Below are 21,673 nucleotides of genomic sequence, written 5' to 3'. Positions count from 1 at the left end.
ACAGAAAGATCTTAACCGGGATGTGAACCGGGGATCCACTTTGCAGCCCTTGGATCAGACAGCTAGTATTAAACTAATCTACTGTGTCACATCAGTGCAACATCTGTTAGGAAACAAAGCATCACATAACAAGGTCAACATTTGTTTAATTGAGAGATGTAACAAAACAGTGGATGTCAGTTAAACTACCAACACAAGTGCCAGTAGTGGTTGCTACTGGCAACACAATGAAACTGAAACTAACTGCTGGTGGCTGAATGAAAATATGGAGTTGACCAGTGCAGGCGTGTGCAAAAGAAGATAAATGTTTGGGGACATATACTAGAATATACTACCAAAGCTGTAATGTGTGGGTTAGATAACTGTACAAACATTGTTTTTCCACACAGCGTCCACGGACAGAGAAAGACTTTTGTAATCTCTGGACCGCTCACTGCTTCAGCTAATGTTTGCATGATTCCTCTCTCCCTCCAATAATGAACAGTTTCTGCTTGGATTTCACAGAAACTGAGCTGAATGTAGGAGTCCTGCAGAGTAAAGAGGCTGCTTGTCAGAATAATTGCAGTTTCATCATAAAAAAAAAAAGGCATTCACACATATACAATGATGACTGTGCTGCTCACACTTGCTGGCATTCAGGCAGGCAGTCACTCGCACATAGACACACAAGTGTACTCGTCACATGGTGGTGAAGCGGTGAGGGGAATTATGAGGCTGGCTTTGCTCGTTATTTTTGGGTGCAGAGACTTGATGTTTTTTTTACTCAGCGGGATGCAAAACATCAGAGTTGACTGACAGAAGGCCTTATGAAATTCAACATGTAATGCCTTGTTGTTGTCAGTGCTGACAAAGGAAACGCTCTGTTTGTTGTGTAATTTTAGTGTAGATACTTAAGCATCAGCAGGAAAATAATCCCAAGATATAAAAAGACTAAACTACAGCTGACACACGGCATTCTTTTACATTGTTCTTATTTTACTGCCAGATCAATCCATAATTCTACATATTTCACTGTGGAGTCTACAGAACAAGCGCCATAGAGAAAAGTGTCACCTGCTACAACCTGGACCAGGACCTAAAAATAACTCGACTTGGTGATGAATAGCAAACACACTTCATTTCCTCCATTTGATTTTCTGCAGCCGGGCAAACTGAAATTTATCAGGTTATTCATACTGATTTCCTCTGTAGCAAATAGTTTCTGGTTGATTGTCTATAATGATGAGGACAACAGACAATTAAAATTTATCTCGCAAACTGACGAGAAAGCAATTTATACAGCAAAGGTAATTTCTTATCTTTGTTCGTATGCTGCGGGGAGAGTAGTAAGACGCTTCCCTTGTCCTCCTTACGTGCAGGCAGTGGTCCTTAGCACTGACGTCAACGGCTCAGGTAGCACTTCTTACATCATGCCGCCACGGAATGATGAAAAGGGATGAATTCCTTTTAATGAAATATGTTCTGAACAAAAGACAGGAGACACAATTTGATTGTAATGATTAAAGGCTTTTTACAAAGACGAACGTTCGTGAACCGTTCATGGACTGTGACCCCCAACATCCACACTGTTGCAGGTGATCTATCATTAGAGAAACTGCATTTCAGATTTTTTTTTTTTTATTCCCCACCTTTTTATAATTCATTACTTTGAATATGACTGCGATTGTTGCAGTGGCACTTTTATGAGCCTGCCTTATAGGATGGTATTTCACCACATAGCTATTACCATTTTAATTGAATGATCTCTAATTTATCCCCCTGATGAAAATATTCACCCACAAATAGATTATAGTCGCCCATCTCTGCCATTCACTGGAGGTTTGAAAGTATTGTATGTTTGTTCCGCCTGCACCATGTGCACCCTCCATCAGCGATGTTTGTCGGTGCTACTGCAGCACATTATTTATGACTCATAAGACTGCTCTCATCCCATTGTACTCTAAAATATGTTACCGCTGCTGCAAAGTAGCAGCCAGGTAGTCCTTTTTGTTGAAAATATGGATTTCGGCCAAACGAGAGGTAATGTAGCTTCTGAAGCTCTTGAAAAGAGATTTCTTGCTCTTGTAGCCACATCTCCTACACTGCTATGTTGCTGTGTTTTTTTTTATTTTTTATTTAGCTGTTTTAGCAGTATGGCTGTATGGAAAACAGTGTGACCTGCTATTGGTAGCATCAGTTTGTTGGGTTTCTGGATGGTTGGTCTGTTCACTGCTTGGTCTAGATGAAAATGTCAAAATAACTATTGGATGGATTGCTATTAGATTGCCTCAAAACATTCATAGTTGTCAAAGAATCCATTCTACTGTTGACTCACTGACTCTTCTTCCAGCAATGCTTCAACTGAGGTTGACAGTCAAAGCACAACATCACACCAATTATCACAATGAGTGTCAATTGTAATTGGAATATAGCAAGAAAATAAACACTTGCTTGCTTAAATTAAAGGACAATCAAATGTGACAATTAAGCAAAGAGCAGGCAACAACTTTCGGTCAACCCAAAAGCAAGTTAAGGAACAGTGGAAAATGCACTGAGTCTTATGACAAATGATGACAATAAACTAGATCAAAACAATGTACATGCAACTCAGTGATGAATGACTCCTGGCCTCGCCAAAACGGCCACTCCAGACTAGGCATGTCAGTTAAGCCAGTCTTGCTTTGCAAACATCTTTGGAGCCTCATGACTAACTTAAAACTGAAGAAATGTCTGTGTGTGTCTTTGTTCCATTTTTCATTAGTCATTGTTCTTCAGACTTAACAGAAATATTATTGGGAGCCTGAGGAAGTGCAACGCTAAGATTTAAGTTGTTTGGATGAGCAGTAGCCACGTTTAGGGTCTTTTTGGGGTTCTCTGCGTGGCCTTTTGCTGCCTGTGGGTGGAGCCTAAGTTGCTCACATTGCTAGGCAACCTCTTACTATGCAACATCCCAGAATGCTGTCACAGATTGAAGGCTTCAGTATTTTAACCACTGACAGCGGGCGCTGCTCTAGTCTGCTTAAATATTGAATTATTTTCAAAATGACAACCAGCACACTAATTATTTAGTGACTCAGTATTTAATTGGAAAAGCTGATGCTGTTTGACTGGGAGTCTGGTGGAGCCTGAGATTTGATTGTGCCAGCACCCAGCAACTCTCCGTGGTACTGCAGTTTAAGGTACTTACACACTGATTTATAATTCAAGCTGTGATAACTGCTGCTTAAGGTTAACATTTATACCTTAAGTCCCTGTAAGCTCTGTGGATCAAGATTACATATTTAGATAATTTTTTTCTCCATGAAATTATTCTTTTCCTGCCCTAAAATGGCTCAAATGTAATTCTACGCTGTTCCTTTCTCTGGAAGTGCAGGTTGGTTTAATACCAACCTCTCTCTTTATGCACCCTTCCTTTACTACTCGCTGCAGTTCAGGCACACCAGCTCACCTTTGGCTTTGTTGAAAACCTGTAAAAGTACTCTACGCTACACAATTGTAAGTTGAAATATTAAAGTAATTCTACCGTACATTTCAAAAATCGAAACCAATTCTGAAGAAGAATAATGTGACAGAAAGCTTCACCCCTGCAGGTGACGTGATTGGTTCTTTAGGTTAATTAAATATGAAACCTTGGAGGTCTGAATCTATGTGTGTTTTTTTAAACTGTCATTGGTAAGCTGGTGGAAATGCTTACCTATGGCCTTGACTTCTTTTTCCAAGCAAAATGTCTCTTCTAACGTATAAAAAAAATGTGGATGGACATGTTGATGCGGTTAAAAATTGGATTTTCACTGCTTTCGCATGTGTTTCTGTTGACTTTAGTTCAGACATTCATGTCCTTAGAGGATGGACTATAATTGCTTTTACGCAAACCTTTAATCTAGTGCCATCATTGCCTCTATACTTCTTTAAGACCAAATACCTGCAAAACCAGTGATGTCCCCATCAGCCAGCTGTACCTTGTGTTTAGTGCTCATTAGCCTTATTATACCTGCACTACATCAAAGTGCTAGCATTGCCATTGTAAACACAAGGCAGCACAGCTCATCTAGGGAACTTTTTCTTATCTGAGTATGATGACGTTCACTTTTGACAACACAGTTTCATTTTTAAATCCTATTTTTTTGCATCTATAAGATGACAGGCTCACCGCTCAGTCTTCAACCTGCAAGCCTGCAATCACAGTGTTAACTTCAGATGAACCAGTCTTTTTTCAGGCTAATGGAAAACCTCCTCACACTGACCAAACAGAAGTCTTACACATGTTTATGATGAGCTTCCAAACAAGAGCAGCTGTATTTGATGGATAAAGGTCAGAGGTGAGGTCTGTTATTGCTACAGAGATGGGTGGTAAAAGAAACTTTTAATCTGAGACAGAACGCTAAAAGCACGCTTTTAGGAATGCTCCTATTCAATCAGCGCCTGACAGGGTGCTTCCGACTGCAATGTAACGGCAGTATCCTGTCTGTGCTCAGTGTTAGATTTATGAAATTAAATATTATGACTCCCACACATTTGGGTGTCAGGTGTCCTTTTTTTATTTTAAAAGAACTGACACGGACATAGAATGTAAACAGCTTTTACACCACAGCTAAAATTGACCTAATGTAACAGCGATTACGTCTGTTATCGTTCAAAACAAAATACGTGGTATTCTCTGTGATCCATACACCATAGCGTGATCGAGCATTGTGGGCGGATGGCAGGTGGGATGATGTTCAACTCAATATTTCTCAAGCAGCTGCTGTTCCAAGTCCATGGACTCCCACATGAGGAGACTATTGGCAGAATTGGCAGCTGGAGATTGCTTGTGATTAAGGCAGCTAGTTTTCTGTGTTGAGATTCAACGAGAGCCAACATAAGAGCACACGATACCACCCTGCTCTACAGACATGAAATGCTCCGGTTCAGAATGAATTATGTATTACCAAACATAACGCAGCGCATATGTTTGTCCTGCACTGGTAAGCCTTTGCAATAATAATTATATTTTAAACCATAACTATGAAGAGAATTCCTCCTTTTCTTTGGGCTTGGTGACGCTGTCTGGCATAAATGACCTGTCCTGCTTTCTCACGCTCTAAAGAGCTCATCTAGATGTAATCAGACTTGGCTGATGTTATTAATGACTTAGGGGGAAAGGAGATTACACTCTTCCACCCTGCAGCTCTGACAGCCCTGCTCTCATAAGGCTTTCCAAAAACAAGGCATGGAGGAGGAAGCCTTGAAGGAGTTGAATTCATTCACAACATGTGGCTGCGTGTGTCAGAGTCAGTGAGAAAAGCTTGGTTGGTTTTCTCATTTCATAGGAAGCTAACAGCGGGGAGTTAAGGAGAGAGTGTTAAGGATAGAAATTAAGTTGCAAGAGTAGGCGGGTCACAGATTTACCAGCGGGAAAAAAGTTTTAAGAGCAATGCTGAAAACCAATTGGAATACCCTCAAACCCAAACATTACAACAATATTCCAGAGTAAAAATTCTCATGGTGGGTGCTCTCACTAATTAGTTTGGAGACGCCTGTCCTTCTCTCAGAAGGAAGCTCTATAACCCCAGGTTAATCAGCTGCAAGTACTAAAATGATAATCCACAGTCGAACATTTCCCAGTACCCAAAGACACATGTTGATTAATATATAAGGTTTTCTTTGCTGCATGACAATGATTTGATTACGGACAAGGCAGCATTATGGAGAAAGAAAGAAATCTGATGTATGTTTATACATGTGCAGATCTTTTGTGAATAATGTATCAGAATACAAAGCTTCATGTGTCGTGACCTTAATATGTTTGCGTTTTCCAGGCATGGAAATACGCACGTGAAAAGTGCAGATGTGTAGACAGAAAGCTTATTTTAGCACTTATTTTTTGTCAAAGACTTTTAAGGATGTACATAAGCAGTGCTTTATACAAATATATTTTCTCGCTATCAGAGTGCACAAGGCTGCCTGCACACTTCACTGCTTGAGACTCTGGTCTAATCTTTAAGTACCACTTTCATGTGGCCCTGTGGTGTTTTTTTTTTTTTCTTAATAGAAATGTGGGCTTTTCTGCAATGCGAATGGCAGGCGCTTTATGCTTCAGCTGAATCATCACGGGCCAGACGAAGACTGTTTTGACTCATTTTAAACCCCATTAAAAACGTATGACGCTCACAAGAAAAATCAAGATTACAGCAACGCGGAAAGTTCGAATGTTTTCATTCTTGTGTGTCTAGATGTAAATTGGCATGACCAGAGAACACAGAAAAATAAATGTCCTCATCCTATGTTTATATAATTTGAGCAAAAATTAGATTAGAAGAGCAAACACACATGGAGCATTTACATAATTCCCCAGGCTGAAATCCAGTTACAATGAATTATGACTGAGCCAAATGAAAGAATGGCTCCTTCCACCGCATACGTTCTTTGTCCTGCGTTTTATCTCGTCGAGGGCATCTATATGTATATTTCCCCTCACCGTTTTTCTTTATAAACACAGAGCCTCTATTATGAGACATTTCTAGCATGCCAAGGGAGCTAGTTATCTAGTTGTGTCTGTATTCACAATGAAAACTATTGATCTATTGTCGCAAGTAATTGAAGGGTGAGGGATTACAATCACTGCATCAAGGAGAAGGCAGGAAAGGAGGAGCATGACCAAATGATAACGTGCCGGGCTGTGGGCAGTACGGCTATGAATAGCCTTCCTTTATTCTGAGGTGGGTTTAAATTCAGTTTAGAGGAGCTTTCGGTGCCCCAAGAGAAATAGGTGTTACACCAGCAGTGAGGAGGGTGTAATACTGCGGTTAGCATGGCTTAAAAATTCAGGAGTAAAATTCGAAAACGGACAATTTTTTGACACTTTACATGCACTTACAAAAAACCAGGCATTGTGAAGTTTGAAGGAGCTTTTAAAAAAAATGATATGAAAGATGTAGCAACACACATTAGCTGCACATTAACATATATTACCTGCCCCTGCATCTGATATTTTGTCACCCACACACTGGCAGATTGCAGGTTAGCGCACATCAAGAGGTCATTTTTGCCGCGTTGGCAAGAGGCAGTTTTTCACAAAAGCAGCAATTTTGACACGTTTGATCCCCACACTGGCGTATCCCAGCTACTGTGTCTCGACTAACTCTGAGGCTGCATGACAGCATGTGGGCTGCAAGTGCCACCCGAGACACATCAAATGCTTCAGCACTCCCCCAACGCTGCCTCTGTATGTTTTTATCCTACCATTTGTACTGCAAACTGAAATGGATGTAGCTGAAATCTGACCAATGCTAATGATTATCTTCCCAGACTGTGAGTTACATGAAGTGGGCAGGATAGCAGCTGGTACAATATGTGCAGCAACAGTTCAATGCAATCTGGAGCAGCTGGTCTCTGTACAAATTTTTCCTAAATGTAGTGCTTATTGTCAGGTCTCTGTTGAGCCTAAACTAAATTGTGTGCCCCCTTTATGTACACCACGCACTTGTGGATTTCATGTTGAATGCATTTTCAGTTAACGCCCCACGTGATCACCGGAACAAGACGCTGGCCGGTTCTTCAAAAGCATTCACAGACAACATCCCTGTGCCTCTCCAGCACAGCCAGGGGTACTATGTACATCCAAAAAGCTGTGAAGCTAATGGTTGGCAACCCATGAGCATTAAAACATTCATCTGCACCCTCAGTACAGGATAACTAGCTCCCCGAGTCTCTGTGCAATTTGGCCAAGGCTCCGAATAATACGTTTACCTACTGCGGTGCGCTGCGGGCTCCCTACATATCTTATTTCCCATACTCCCACTTCCTGTCAAAACACTATTGCACACTGCATAGTGGGTAATGACGTCTAACCTCCCACTCTAGCTGCCCCCGGGTCAAATTAGAAGGCCACGCTAATAATTTCTCTTTAGACCTTCCTATATATCAGATTCATGCAGTTTACTTTGGGGTAATTTGTCCCCAACATGTGGGCGCACGATCCCTACAGAAATAGCCTTTCTGATTAGATAAGGCCTGAGACGATTTATATATGGTTTCAACTTTTTAAAATAACACCTATGTCATTCACAGTAAGCAGCATGTGTGTACTTATACTGATATGAAGACATACTTGTGTATATGTGTGTGTATGCACAACCTGTATCTGTTATCTGTGCATGCTTGTACACGATGCCTGCATATCTCCACACGTATACATTTCTACGTCGAGCCGTGTGTTTTGGGGTTTCTGCTCCAAGAAAGTGTCTCCAAGTAAAAACAGTGTCAGGCTCTGTAATGAGGGCATCTCTCCTGCGGTTTGGCCCGATTTTAAAGTGCTGCCACATTCTTGGTGTGCAGAGAGAATGACTTGCGGTGGTCTGCGATAGTGCATACACGTGTGTATATGTATAGTGCATACTTACTGTATTGGAGTGCAAGCGTGGGCTTATTCGCACCCAAAAGTCACTCTAAAAATTGCAAATAAAACAAGAGAGAATCACCTCTCTGTAGATGAATACACTTGCCCTTCTGTTGACCTAACAGAATTTGGTGTGCTGTGTGTGAATCACATTTATTTAGAGACACACTGATTCCCAATCAGCTGCAGAGGTGCTGCTCTGTGGTTAAGCCTGCACGGTGAATACATTGTTAAGGACAGCTAGCAAAAAAAATAAAAAATCCCTCTTCTGCAATCAATAAACACCACACTGTTATTACCAGAACTTGATTTTGTGTCTTTAGGACTCTGCGAAGAAGTGGCACACAAAGAGGATGAGACAGAATAGAGGGCACTAGCAGCAGACGTACGCACTCAGACAAAATACCCAGTGGACTGTTATCTGATTTATTTTTTCTAATATCACCACATGTCCCTGTGCCCACAAGGCTGCCTGGGGATTTCCAGTATTTTTGGGTGGGTCAGATTGTAGATTTCTGCCTCTTTACTCCTCACAGTCTGTTGTACAAGTGCACAATTGAAGCACTGGAGTCAAAATGAGAGCCTTTCTCGCAGAGGATAATGATACTTGCAATCATGAGAAACAGGAGTTTTGATACAATTATAATTAGCTGTTAACAAAAATGAGTGTGAGAATTGCCAGATGAAATATGTTATTTTATGTTTTTTTATTACGTTTCTGCCTCAACAACCCAGTTTCTTCAGTGAAATGGGTTTGAATTGGGAAATATAATGGCATTCAGCTTTGGATTAGAGGTCCATTGCTCTGATATAAAAAAATAAAAAAAACACACGGCCTGATTTTCAACAGAATCTGCTCTTCACGACAGAGAGATCTGTTGAGTTGAAACGTATTCTGATCAAAAGTGACTACAGAGGACGTCAGAGAGAAGGAGCTGTTGAGGCTTAAAGTGCAAAAAGAGGCATAAAAGAAATGTTGAAAAACCCAGGACCCCATCAATCAGCACTCAGGAATAAAAACAGGAAAAAGGGGGATGAGATTTAGCAGTATTTTTTGCTCTTTGAGAGTTTGCGTATTCTGAAAGAGAATGCTGTAAAAACCAGTACATTATTTAAGGAGGTGTCAAAGAACTGTTGCGTATCATCAATGCATACTGGACATCTCTTGCAGTCTACGACATTTCCGTCTGTTTTATACTTGTCTTAAATCACCGGGACGCTCGGTAGAACAAAGCTCTCTGAGTTAATCTAAATGTAATATATTTCTAACAGTTTGCGTGTCTGTGTCTGTCTGCAAACATCCAATTGAGACATAATGCTGCATTTAAATGACAACAACACCCCTGCATACTGCCACTTTAACCTCCACCTCCATGTGTAATGAGTATTATGGTTTGGAATTGGTGCCTTCGAGCCAACGCAGATTGCAATCATTGTGGGAACAATTAATTCTAAATTGTTCCAGGAAATTGTACAGAAGAATATCAGGGTAGCTGTTTGTGATTTGAAACTAAACAGAACTTCCGTCACACAGTTTGATAATTGCCCTGAGTACAAAGAGCAATCAGTGACTCAAAGTTTTAAACGGAAAGAGAGAAAAAAATGGCATTGATTCCTGACCTTATAGCAATTAAAATGCCATGGCATGACTTGAAGCAACCCATCCATGCAAAGTATTCTAAAAATACCAATTACCTCCCAACTGCTGAATAAAAAGTAATTGTCCAGAATAGCTCCTATTTGCTCTGCAGGCCAGATCAGGGGCTAGAGAAAACATTTGGATGAAAGTTATTTCCGCGAAGAGTTACTAAGCCTAAAGGTTCACAGATTTCTCCGCCCTATTCTCTGAGCAGTGATCTCAGCGGGGTTCTAGTTCAGATTCACTGACACATTCCACACATGCCCTGACACAACAATGACTCCTCTCCCCTTTCAAGTGCACATGATACTCACTACATTTACATTGTGCATGCACAAAGCATAAAGGGCATGTCTTATGTGTATATTGTACGTGCTCTTTTATTATTCTGTTTGCCTGAGGGCAGAAACTGTCTTTCCTGACGTTCATCATGTGTGTCTTTTTTTTTTCCCCCCCAGCTCTAACAAATGTGAAGCTGTGGGCCATTGACCGACAATGTTTTCAGACGATCATGATGAGGACGGGTCTCATCAAGCACACAGAGTATATGGAGTTTCTGAAAAGGTGAGGAACCAAGGCGAATTCAGCGGCAGACAAATGGCCTGAATGGGCCTTTGATCCGAAATGCAATGAATGAATTAAACAAAATGAATTCAGGAGAATATGTGTTTCTCAGAAGACACCCTGCTCTCGCTTTTTGCTGATAAATAATATAACTCAACGATTTTCGATGCGTCTTTGAGTATGTCACTCAACCTACTGGAAAAATACCTTGTAGCTGCATCATTGTTCTTCAAGGTTCTTATCTGTACTAGAGAGCCTCTGCCCTGTAACCACTTCTCTATTGAGAAGCCTATTATCACTTAAAAGGCCTGCAGACTTTTTTTTTTTTTTTTGTCGGGGTGGAGCCTGCATAAAGTATAGGATACAAGAAGAATGCATCAAAAGGCAGAGGGAGAAAAGCGAGCGGTGATCAAAATGCATGAGATGCAATTACGGTATCAATCCCTCCGTTCCCTGTCTCTGTTCAACTTTCCTATTTCACTGTCATTCGCTTTGGTCTTCATCAAGCCAATTATGAAAATGATATCACACCTTCCCTGCATGCAGCTCTCCATTTGCTCATGACTTTGCAGCAGAGGCTGAATTAAAAGTTGGTCCTATATGTGCTCTAATTACCGCAATTTTCCAAACCATAATAGCACGTATTCTCCCTATGGGATAATATCTCCTGAACAAAACCTCTTGAATAGCTGAAGGCATGATCAGACTTCCTGACAGACCTTGTATGTGTCAGTAGCTTCTAACGCAATCCATTTAACTGTTGTAAATAAAAATAACCTTATGGCTGTTTCCTGTTGTGCAACATGTAAAGATGTAGTTGGGAATTTAAACTACCTGTTCAGCCTCTTGCCTTAACTTCATAGAAGACAGGATGCACTTTCTACTGTCAAAGTCACTCTTTTTACACGCAGCCAGTCACTTTCACAGTTTCCCTGAGGCCAAAAACTTTTTTGCAGCAGTATGTCACACTCCTCTCTGTCCTACACCGCTGAGAGGGGACAATTATCATTCACACGGTCGCAAGACATTGCTAGTCAGTGAAGCATACACACCACTTGTTTAAAGCTTTTGAACATAATGACTAAAGCTGTTTTTTTCCCCTTCCCTTTAGTCAGAAGAAGTCCTTGCCGTTCACTGTGAAACAAGACAAACAATAAAAAAAAAATACATTTCTAACCTGATAGAAAAACACAATTAATCTTTTATGTCTGAGACAGAAGCTGTTCAAGTGATATCTTCGAAAAGGACACTATGAGAATATACTGTACAGTATAGCAGCTCTTGTCTCCCAGCAGGTCTTGCATAACAGTCCAACAGATAAGTAAATATTTAATAAATGTACGTATTTCTCGTCTTGGGCTCAGTCAGCGTGTTTGGTTTATAAAGGGGTGTCCAAGGGGGAGGAAGCAGAGCAACATTTGATAATTCACAGTCCAAAGATAATTGTATTCATGTTTTGCTTCTTAGATGCAAATTTAATTAAAGTGCTGTAGTTTAAGCGTGAGAACAAACACATACTGGTCCCTGTGAGTCTCCTACCCACCTTTTAACGGCTGTGAAATCATATATTTGCTCTCACAAGTTGCGGAGGAGGAACACTGATGAAATACTGGCAAGCAAAAATCCCGCTTAGTATTACATAGGGGAACTAATTGTAGCTGTAAAGACTGTTTATTATCTCGTTCTTGTATGTGTTTTAAATCACTCAGAAACATTGCTCCAAATGTAACTGTAAGAGTAGTGTCTAACTGACAAAGTCACCTGGGTTTACAGCAAGCATTTTACTGTGAATTAGCATTTTTAAAAAGATTAAAAGTCTAGCCATGAGGCATATAATAAAAGCAGACAACCATCTGCCCACTGATTTGCTAAAAGGATGTGGGGATTGAGCTTGGGAAAGCATTAAAGTCCCTCCCTGGTCAATAATTAAAACCCTCAAAACTCATCTCTGCCTATCATCGTTACATATTTAGAACTTTTTTTCTATGAAAAAAATCCCTTCCAGTCTTAAAATGGCTTCCATGTAACAAAACTGTTGATTCCTCCAGAATATGCAGATTTACAAACAACACCCACTGCTCCTCTGCTACTCGCTGCACCTTGAGCATACCAGCTCACCTGTGACTCTGCTCAAACACTTTAAAACTGTTCAGTATTACACACAAGGAAGTCGTAGCAGTGTAGTAATTCCGCCATACATGTAACAGATTCTTAAGAAGAATGATGATGCATTAAACCCAACCGTGCAAGTTTACAGGATTGGTTCCGTAGGTTTGTTAGATATGAAACACCGCAAGTCTGTTTTTGAGCCATTAGTACACTACATTTTTAGGATGAAAATGCTCAGCCATGGTGTTGACGGCTTATTTCACTCATGACATGTCTTCTGGCTATAAAAAACAAAGCATGCATATGTTAACGAGGGAACAATTGCACCAGAAGGGTGTAGAAGTACTTATGTTTACCTCATTTTCGAGGTGTTTGCGAAATCACCACTGAATCGTTTAAAAATTGCCTCGTTGCCTTTAAAATTGCACAGTGCCACGAGTGTAATGGCATTAGAATTTTTAAAATAATCACAAAGACTGCATTCACGGAGCCGCACTTCCCCATTTGCCACATATAATGACTTAACTGTGACACAATTACGCTTCGAAATTTAACAGAACAGAGGCTTTTTGTTTCACAGCTGGAGGCTCTGAATTTCATGTGGAGCAGGGTCACCTGCTCTCTGCCTAGCTGGTTAACTAGCGCCTCCGCTGAGGAAGCAAGAGCACAAGGATCAGCACAATGGCCAGGGCCCTGGGTTGGAGGCCGGGACAAGATGGTTCAGATTACTGTAATAAAGCATGGAAAATGAGGGGGGAGAACGAGATGGAGAAACAGAGAGAGGGAGATGATATAGGGAGATAAGCCCTTTGTTCACCAACACGGGCTATTTTCTCTTCTCCTTGATAAACATTAGGCCAGTTTTATTTAGTAGGCTTGGTTACAGGCAGATAGCGTTCATTCAGGCTGCCGGGAAGCGACGGAACAAACATTACAGCTTCATTTGATGCCCTGCTGTGGTAACTGCAAATGTTGTCCAGTTTATGCTGAAATATTTATATTCACACAATGTAGTACAGTATACAGGCCAACTCCCACTGAAAATGGCCGATTTAATGTATTCCAGCTGCCTATATTTATGTTGTTCACGTAGGGGCACAGCACTGCTTTGATTCTGTTCAATATTTTTTATATATAAGTGCTATACTTGAAAAACATAAAGAAGATTAACATTTTAAACCATTTACTCAACAAAACTATCAATACATTTACTGCTTTTCTGTGAAAGAATAAAGGATTGCCTCCTTTAGCAGAAATAAGTTCTTGTAGGTGTTTTGCATCATTATCCACCAGCGTCTGACATCAGTTTGGTAAAAATGTTCATCACGCTTGCATGTAAACTTCCTTCAGCTATGAATTATTGTAGTTTTTTTTTTTTTTGCATGCACTGTCCACTTCAAACCCTTCTGCAACATTTTAAATCAGTTGTTTTTTCTTGACCTGGCTATTCCATAACCCCTCATTTCTTCTGTTTGAGCTGTTCCTTTGTGGATTTGCTGGTGTGTTTAAGATTCTTATCTTGTTAAAAGGTCCACTTCAGGTTCAACTTCAGCTTTTGGAGAGATGGATCTTGCTTTATCTTCAAGCACTCTTTTATATGATACAGAATTTGTTGTTGACTCAGTGACTACGCACTGCCCGATCCCTGAGATCGCCAAACAACCCCAAACTGTAACATTTCACCACCTTGCGTCAAAGTTGTTCTCCTGAAAAGCTGCCTTACTTGTGAAAACAGTAGCATTTACTCTGGTCAAACAGCTCTAACTTTGATTGGTCTATGTGGAACTCATTGTTCAAGACATCTGTATGTTCACTGACAAACTGTACTTTTGCTTTAATGTCCATGCATATTTGTGCAACCTCTTCCTGATTGTAGACACATGCATTTTGACATCAACAGTAGCCCTAGTTACTTGCAGATCCTGTGATGAACTTTTAGGCTTCTTATTACTTCTTTTTACATCAAACTGCCTGCTCTTAGGCTAATTGGCAGTTATTTCATGTGTTATTTGTTTGAGTGTGCCGCCTTTATCCGCAGGCACTATTTCAATGAGGATCAAGTGTTTCCTTGTTCAAATATGTTGAAAAAGGCAACAGTTTTGCCGGGATATAATTATTTTTTTCACGATTATATACTAAGCTGCCAGCTAAACTGCTTTCCACATCTTTTTTTTTTTTTATCTGACAAACACAAAAGACTTAATCAGTAATATATTCACTTATGTGTTCCTCTGTCTGAAATCCCTCTCGTGTCTTTCTCCTGCAGCGTTCCCACATTCCACGGCCTGCAGGAAGATATTCTGAGCAAGCTTGCTGATGTCCTTGAGGAGGTAAGTGCTCTGCTGCCTTGTAGCAGATGTCACCGGCTGAGGTGCCAGGGGCGTACTCCACACATCCTAATAGATTTCCATACGTTCGCTTCCTTTTATTGCAGTGCGAGAAGGGAGCCAGAAGGGGAATGAAGGCATATTCCAGATAATGTGCACTGGTTGGAGGCAGTTGGGGGATGATTTCGAGGGGGTTCAGTGGAACAACTTGTACACAGTTAGGATTTCAGCGCAATTGATGCTCTTCAGTATGTGCCGAGTGTGATGATGTTGAAGTTAATGGTGCACCTACTAAGGGACAGCTTATTTCACAAACCTCTTCAGGAATTCAGAGCACTGCTGCAAGAAGCCATTTCAGCTTTCAAAGGGGGTCAATCAATCTAAGCTAGCTGAGGCACATTGTAATGCGTTTTATTTAATGTTGTAGGGTGGTATCCATTGGTACTTTAATGGTTGTGTGGTAACCCACTTTCAGCACTTTCTCTTCTTTAGACACACCATATAAGAACAATATTTTACATGTTTTCATAACACTGTCTTTTATGGCATCCATTGCTTTCCGTTTATCCTCAGTGTTAAGAAAATGATCTCAATCCTCCTGTGTGCTTGGATTGTGTAATTCGAACAAAACGAACCAAACAACCTTGCAGTAATGCGCGTAATGCCGTTTAAGTGCAGGTTGATTGATCTGAAATGTCTGTACGGCATTATGTAATAACTATAATGTAACTATAACAAAAATGAATGCTAAGTCCGTGTTTACTGTAATGGATTCAAAAACCCAGACGAGTTTCAAGAGTCTGCTAATTGATCTTCATTTCATATGCAAATGTATGGACACCAATTGCTGTCTGGAGGGCAGAAAAATACATTCACAGACTTAGAACGCATCAACATGATGTGCAAAGCGGACAGCGGTTGTTAAACGAATGTCATGAATAGACTGAGACATGCACAGTTTTCATTTATTTTTAAACCGTAGAGATGATTTTCTTTGCGTTTTGAGATGTGTCACAATATTGCTTTTTCGACCCATCTGCACACCACTTCGTTTGATGTTTTCTCCTGTATAATTTAGTTATGCAAACGATCTCTTATCTACACTTTTGATGCTGCTTATATTGGAACTTTCAGTATTTTCACTTACATTAAAATGTGGCCTTTTCATGCCTTTTACATTATTCAGTGTATGAGAGAAGAGAAAACAGCTCAGATTCTTTTGCTTTAAGACATGGAGGAGGATTAATTATAAAAAAATAAATAAATAAAACTTGTTTCAAGTCATTAGAATCTAAGCCTGAAGAAAGGGTTTTACCGTGAAGTTTTTAGTTGTTGAATTGTGGAAAATAGCAAGTTAAACATTTGTTTTTAAATGTGTTTTTCAGAATGAACATGATATGGTGGCTATTGTTGTAAGCTACACCCATACACAGACAAATTTAATACATTACTTTTAATAAACACTGAAATGCAGTGTAGATGGCAGGACATTTGTTGTGCTATTTGGTAAGATGGTTCATCTCATGTAGTAAAAAGGTTATTGGGGTAATTTGAACATGAGCTTATAGTACAAAGACGATTCATAATGTAAAACCATGACAAGTTTATGACATTAGTCATTTAAACCGTCGCTTTCTTACATAATTCATTTACATGTTATTCATAAAACATCTATTTTAGGACTGGATTGTGTTTAATATTATGAGACGGTTTCAACTTCTAGTCACTATTAAAGAAAAAAAGTTATTTTGCCCAATCACATCATTGTATTATCATCAAATGAGGATACCTGGGCCATGACTCAGGTGAGAGAGGTTCACCAATCACAAGGCTGGAGGTTCAATCCCTGGCTACTCCACATGCCGAACTGTCCTTGTGCAAGACACTAAACCACAAGTTGATCATGATGGACGGCTAGCAGTTTGCATGACTCTGCAGCTATTGGTGTGTGCCTGTGTGTGAATGAGTGAATGTGAAACACTTCAGCTTTAGGAGCAATTCACTTCAATGAGGTGAGTCGGTTATGACACTGGAACGCGGGACAAACCAAAAAAAAAAAAGAAAGAAAAAGGAATCTATGGCCTTACACATCACAGCCTTTACAGTGAAGGACACCTCTATTGAAGATAAGAATAAGATTAGTGGGAAAGTAAATTGGCACAAGGAAGCCTCCTTCAGTAAAACAGTGTCAATGATGAATCAGGGAGACTAAATCGAACGGCAAATGTCAGCGACTCTGTGGAATCTACTTATCATCTTAAGGAAATGTTAAAGTCTATCCTTTGCTGCAGGATTCTGAGCATGATGCATGTTAGCGTTTCATCTTTCTGAAAGTTTGTCAGTGACTGGTTGTGCTTCTTGTGCTGTGGTTCCCTAGATCATAGCGTACCTTCATACCCAGTCTTCTCCACGGCACAAGACACATCTCAGATCATATTAAGTTATGTCACATCTTACGTATGACTTCCCACCACCCTGTGAAACACTGTCCTTGAAGCGAATGCATTTCTTAGCCAGCCCTGCGGATTATTTTCAACACAAGGCATGAGTGTGAGTGTGAAAGTGTTTTTCTATCTATATGCGTGTCAGCCTTGTGTCAGACTGACGACCAGTCTGGAGCAGAGGCTGCTCAGTGCATGCCGGGAAGCGTTCCAGCACCCACAACACTGAATAGGATTACTGGGTATAGAAAATGGATTGATGGATGGATATCTTGTGTTAATTTCGCTGTTGGGAAGGAGCTGTGATTTGTCCTCATATTTGATTCAGTCGCATTCATTTATTCATTCATTTTCTTTACCTGCCTTTTCATATTCAAGGTCGCAGAGCATATCCAGGCAAGCTGTGGGTGGAAGGCAGCAAAAATACCCACGATAGCTTGCCAGCGTGCGGTTTTAACTAGAAAACAAATCTAATTGTGATTTATCTCACTGCACCTAATTCAACTTTACTTCTGAAAGACTACGTTTTGTCTCTGGTGAGAGTGGCTCACTCCTAATACGGCAAAGGACACAAAATAATGACAATGAGCCTCTAATCTGGTGGTCCTCTTTTCTCTTGTCTTCTCTTCTCTCCTGGCAGACGCATTATGAAGATGGAGAGTACATCATCAGACAAGGGGCCAGAGGAGACACCTTCTTCATCATCAGTAAAGGAAAGGTGAGGATAGTGCCTCCAGCCTACCACCAAAATAATCATCACTGGCATCGCAGTGCGGGCCATCGCTGCACACACAGCAAAAGACACCTATCTTTGAAGCTAAGGGGTGGTATTTTTGGGTGAAAGTTTGGCTGTCATCAATCATCAGGTGATAGAGGAGAAGACAGGAGCGCTGCCTCTTTCATCATCTCCTGCAGTAGCAATGGGAGTATCCAGAATACAGAATGGAGTCACTTTGATTTCACCTCTCAGTAATCAACACTGGCTTTTACACTGTCCTGTCCTGCCTCACTACTGTTTACGGCTTTCACATACTCGTATTTTGATGCCAAAATGCCCGCCACTCTTCCTCCTCATTTTCTCTCCGCCTGTTATCTTCTTCATCCTTTCTCCTGTACTTTTTTCAAAGCTTGCTCCAGGTCCATTTTACACTTCACCTGTTCGTGTTTGTCCTCCACCCTCCGCTACCTCCTTTTCATCCTCATCATTTAATCACCAAACAGAATTCTCCCTCTAAACGGTCTCTTGACTCAGCAAAAGATGGAAGTCACATGCAAATCACATTGGTAACCGAAAATCCTCCTTCAAATTCGAGAGACAAATTCACAACATTTTCTAACAGTTCGCACATCCACAATCTGGGTGTCATTGTAAATGATACACTGTGTTTCCAGTTTTTTTTTTTTATTCTCCTTTGACCCCGAACAGTTGCAATTTACTTCACAAGGTCAGCACAGCTACACTGCACACAAGAGCACTCACATGTAGACGTAGACAGAACACACGCACTCTCCTGACCTTATCACTGCTCTCTGCTCGGTTATTTCCACATCTCTCACTTTGTCTCTATCTAGATCGCAGACGGTGCACTTTGTCTAGAGGACATTCTACCAGATTTGGACGTCACACAGGACACACACGGTCTACCCTTTTTGGCCTGTAAGAGTCAAACAGACTCCTGCACACTTGCAAAGACACATTTATTGGTGCAAGGTTTTGATACTAAACTTTTATCAGACAAATAACACAATAACATTCACCCGATGAAGGTCTAGCCCACGTAGCATCAATAAATGTACCTTTGCAAGTTGGACAGTGTGATCTTTTGGATGCACTCGTCCTGCCCCTTAGCACCTGCCTCATGAAATAGATGTGCAAAGAGTTCCTTTGGCCTACTGCTTTATACCTTCTCCATCTTGTTTTTTGTCTGCTCCTAGAGGATCATATTAGATCATAAATAAAAATGCCATCACTCAGTTGTTGACAGCATTACGGTGTCCCGGTGACAGTTACACATACAGCAGAACTGACTAATGGAGGAGGACAAGATCCTTCATTAGGTGAGACGATCATCTCCACTCACCTCCTCTAAAATCTACTCAAGTGCCATCACTTTGATTTGTAAAGTCTACCGGCACAGCCGAGCGCCATCACTCACATGTCATCTGGCTAATGGAGTGGTCAGCGGCGCCTCCCAGATCCTTCAGTGGGTGACAGGTACCCACGAACAGAGATATCCGTCATGCCAGTTCTTCTACCTTGTTTGTAATAGTGTGATTCACTTGCCTTTATAGAGATCATTTACTCGGTATTTCCTTTGTAATGATGTGTAAATTGCACCTCTCCTTTATTCGCCACACATCTTCGTACTGCTACATGTCACCTCTTCTCTCGTCACCTTTGTTCCAGCTTCCTCCTGTTGCACTATTCTTCCCTTTAACGCGCCACCTGCATTTCCTGTCTTTTCTCAGGTTAATGTGACCAGGGAAGACTTGCCCAATGGAGAGCCTGTCTACCTCCGCAGCCTCGGAAAAGGAGACTGGTTTGGAGAGAAAGCATTGCAAGGGTAAGATTGTTCCTAATAACTCTGCCTCTTTCAATTTAAATCCTCTCTTCTCCATTCTTTCATTGTGCTCCTTCTAATTTTAACTCACAAACCTGTCTCTTATATCCTTCTGCTTGATTTTAAGATACATCTTTTCATTTGTGATTTACTAACAATCAACCTCCAGCCTTTATCAATCTCTCATCCACTTACTTTTCATGACAGCCATAATAACTTGCAAAATGTCTGAAATTGCTTGAAACCAGGCGCACATTAAATCACACAGTTAACTCATAGCTGTTCCCGACATATTTTTGAGATGTGAAACAAAAAGGATTTCTCTGAACCAAAGGACGTTCATTAAGTTTGAGCTAATCACAAAGAGTTTAAGCTGTCGCAGAAATCCAACTGTGTTTTTTTTAATCACTTCCATTTTCCTGCCTTTCAAAAACGTATCAGGACAAGTTTTTGATCAGCAGTTGCCACTGAAAATGAAATGATTTGTTATATAATCATATTCCTATCTGTAAAAACAGCACGCCTCTCTGGAAATGCAGCTATTTTACCGCCACTCCTTTTTTTTTTTGCAGAAAATACAAATAAAGAGCACAAACAATTACTGTGACATGCTCGTGCTTTCTCCAGCTCTATTTTTTTTTGCCAAAATCAAGACGAGAAAAAAAGTGTTTATGTTCAAGTGACAGCGGAAATCCCTCACAACCACACCAAGTGACAACCCGTCTGTTCTACTTTGCACACATCTATGTCACGCAGGCAAGAAACTGCAGGGAAGAAGTCATTTATTGTGACTGGAGGTTGTTGTTTGACAGTCACGCAGTGTGCTTGCAGCTCAAGACTCATTTCATTGAGACAATATAGATAATAATTTATCTATGTGCTTCTTTTGTGTTTTGTTTTTTTTCCCCTACTTCCTGATGGTTGCCAGGGCATTATAATATCAAGGACATCTTCACCCTGTCCTTGACTGTATTGCTGATTTTTTTTCTTTTTGAATGCCTTTCGTTTGTATGTGAGCATAATTGCTGTTACTAACCAACAGCAGCATATGTTGACCAAGACATACATGGAATAAGCACATACAAAGCAAGGACGCACCGTCCCCAACGTTACACACCTCTGTACTCGGCAAGTCCGTGCCAGGAACGTGTAGTCATAGCTGCAAAGATGTACTGAGACAAGTTTAAAGTAACCATGCCATATATATTTAAGGGATCAAATGATTCACGTCCACTGCTATGACATTCGGTGCCATCTAAGCGCTGAAATACTTTCACTTCAAGAACACTTCGCTGTTATAAAAATATTTCATGTAGCTTCTGGCATCAAAGTCCACTGCTCTGGAGGGATATTTTTACCCTGCTGTTTGTACTGTCTTGTCATGGCTGTGCCCCTCCATGAACAATGTATTATTTAAACAGAAGGAGTGTGGAGATGGAAAATCATCTGAAGTGTATTATGTCTGTGAGGGTCAGGCAGAAAGAGAGGACATAATGCACTGATGCGCGCACATTTGAATGCGTGCATGCACCTAGCCAACACTGTGAATGTGAAAAAAAATGCAGACGTCGCCATCTTGTGGCCGCCAATGTGAAAACAACAACGACTGAGCTCTCAGATTTAAACACTTTACAACAGACATTAAAACATGACTAGACTTTAGTTTAACAAAAGTG

General features: G+C 40.6%; 1 protein-coding gene across 2 annotated transcripts in view; it reads left to right on the top strand.

Moving 5' to 3' along the window:
* Positions 1–21,673, top strand: part of LOC103355670 (cGMP-dependent protein kinase 1) — an 85,376-nt gene that overhangs the window by 44,955 nt on the left and 18,748 nt on the right. For both annotated transcript variants that reach the window (XM_008279543.1, XM_008279542.1), the window contains exons 4-7: positions 10,454–10,559; positions 14,935–14,998; positions 18,077–18,154; positions 19,906–20,000. In XM_008279543.1, the coding sequence (XP_008277765.1) occupies positions 10,454–10,559; positions 14,935–14,998; positions 18,077–18,154; positions 19,906–20,000 (343 nt within the window). The remainder of the gene's footprint in view (positions 1–10,453; positions 10,560–14,934; positions 14,999–18,076; positions 18,155–19,905; positions 20,001–21,673) is intronic.

Source organism: Stegastes partitus, unplaced genomic scaffold (assembly GCF_000690725.1).
Source record: "Stegastes partitus isolate 25-593 unplaced genomic scaffold, Stegastes_partitus-1.0.2 Scaffold163, whole genome shotgun sequence".
In the NCBI taxonomy this organism is placed as follows: domain Eukaryota; kingdom Metazoa; phylum Chordata; class Actinopteri; family Pomacentridae; genus Stegastes; species Stegastes partitus.
The sequence above is the reverse complement of the archived record's forward strand: the minus strand, read 5'-3'. Positions and strand labels throughout refer to the sequence as shown.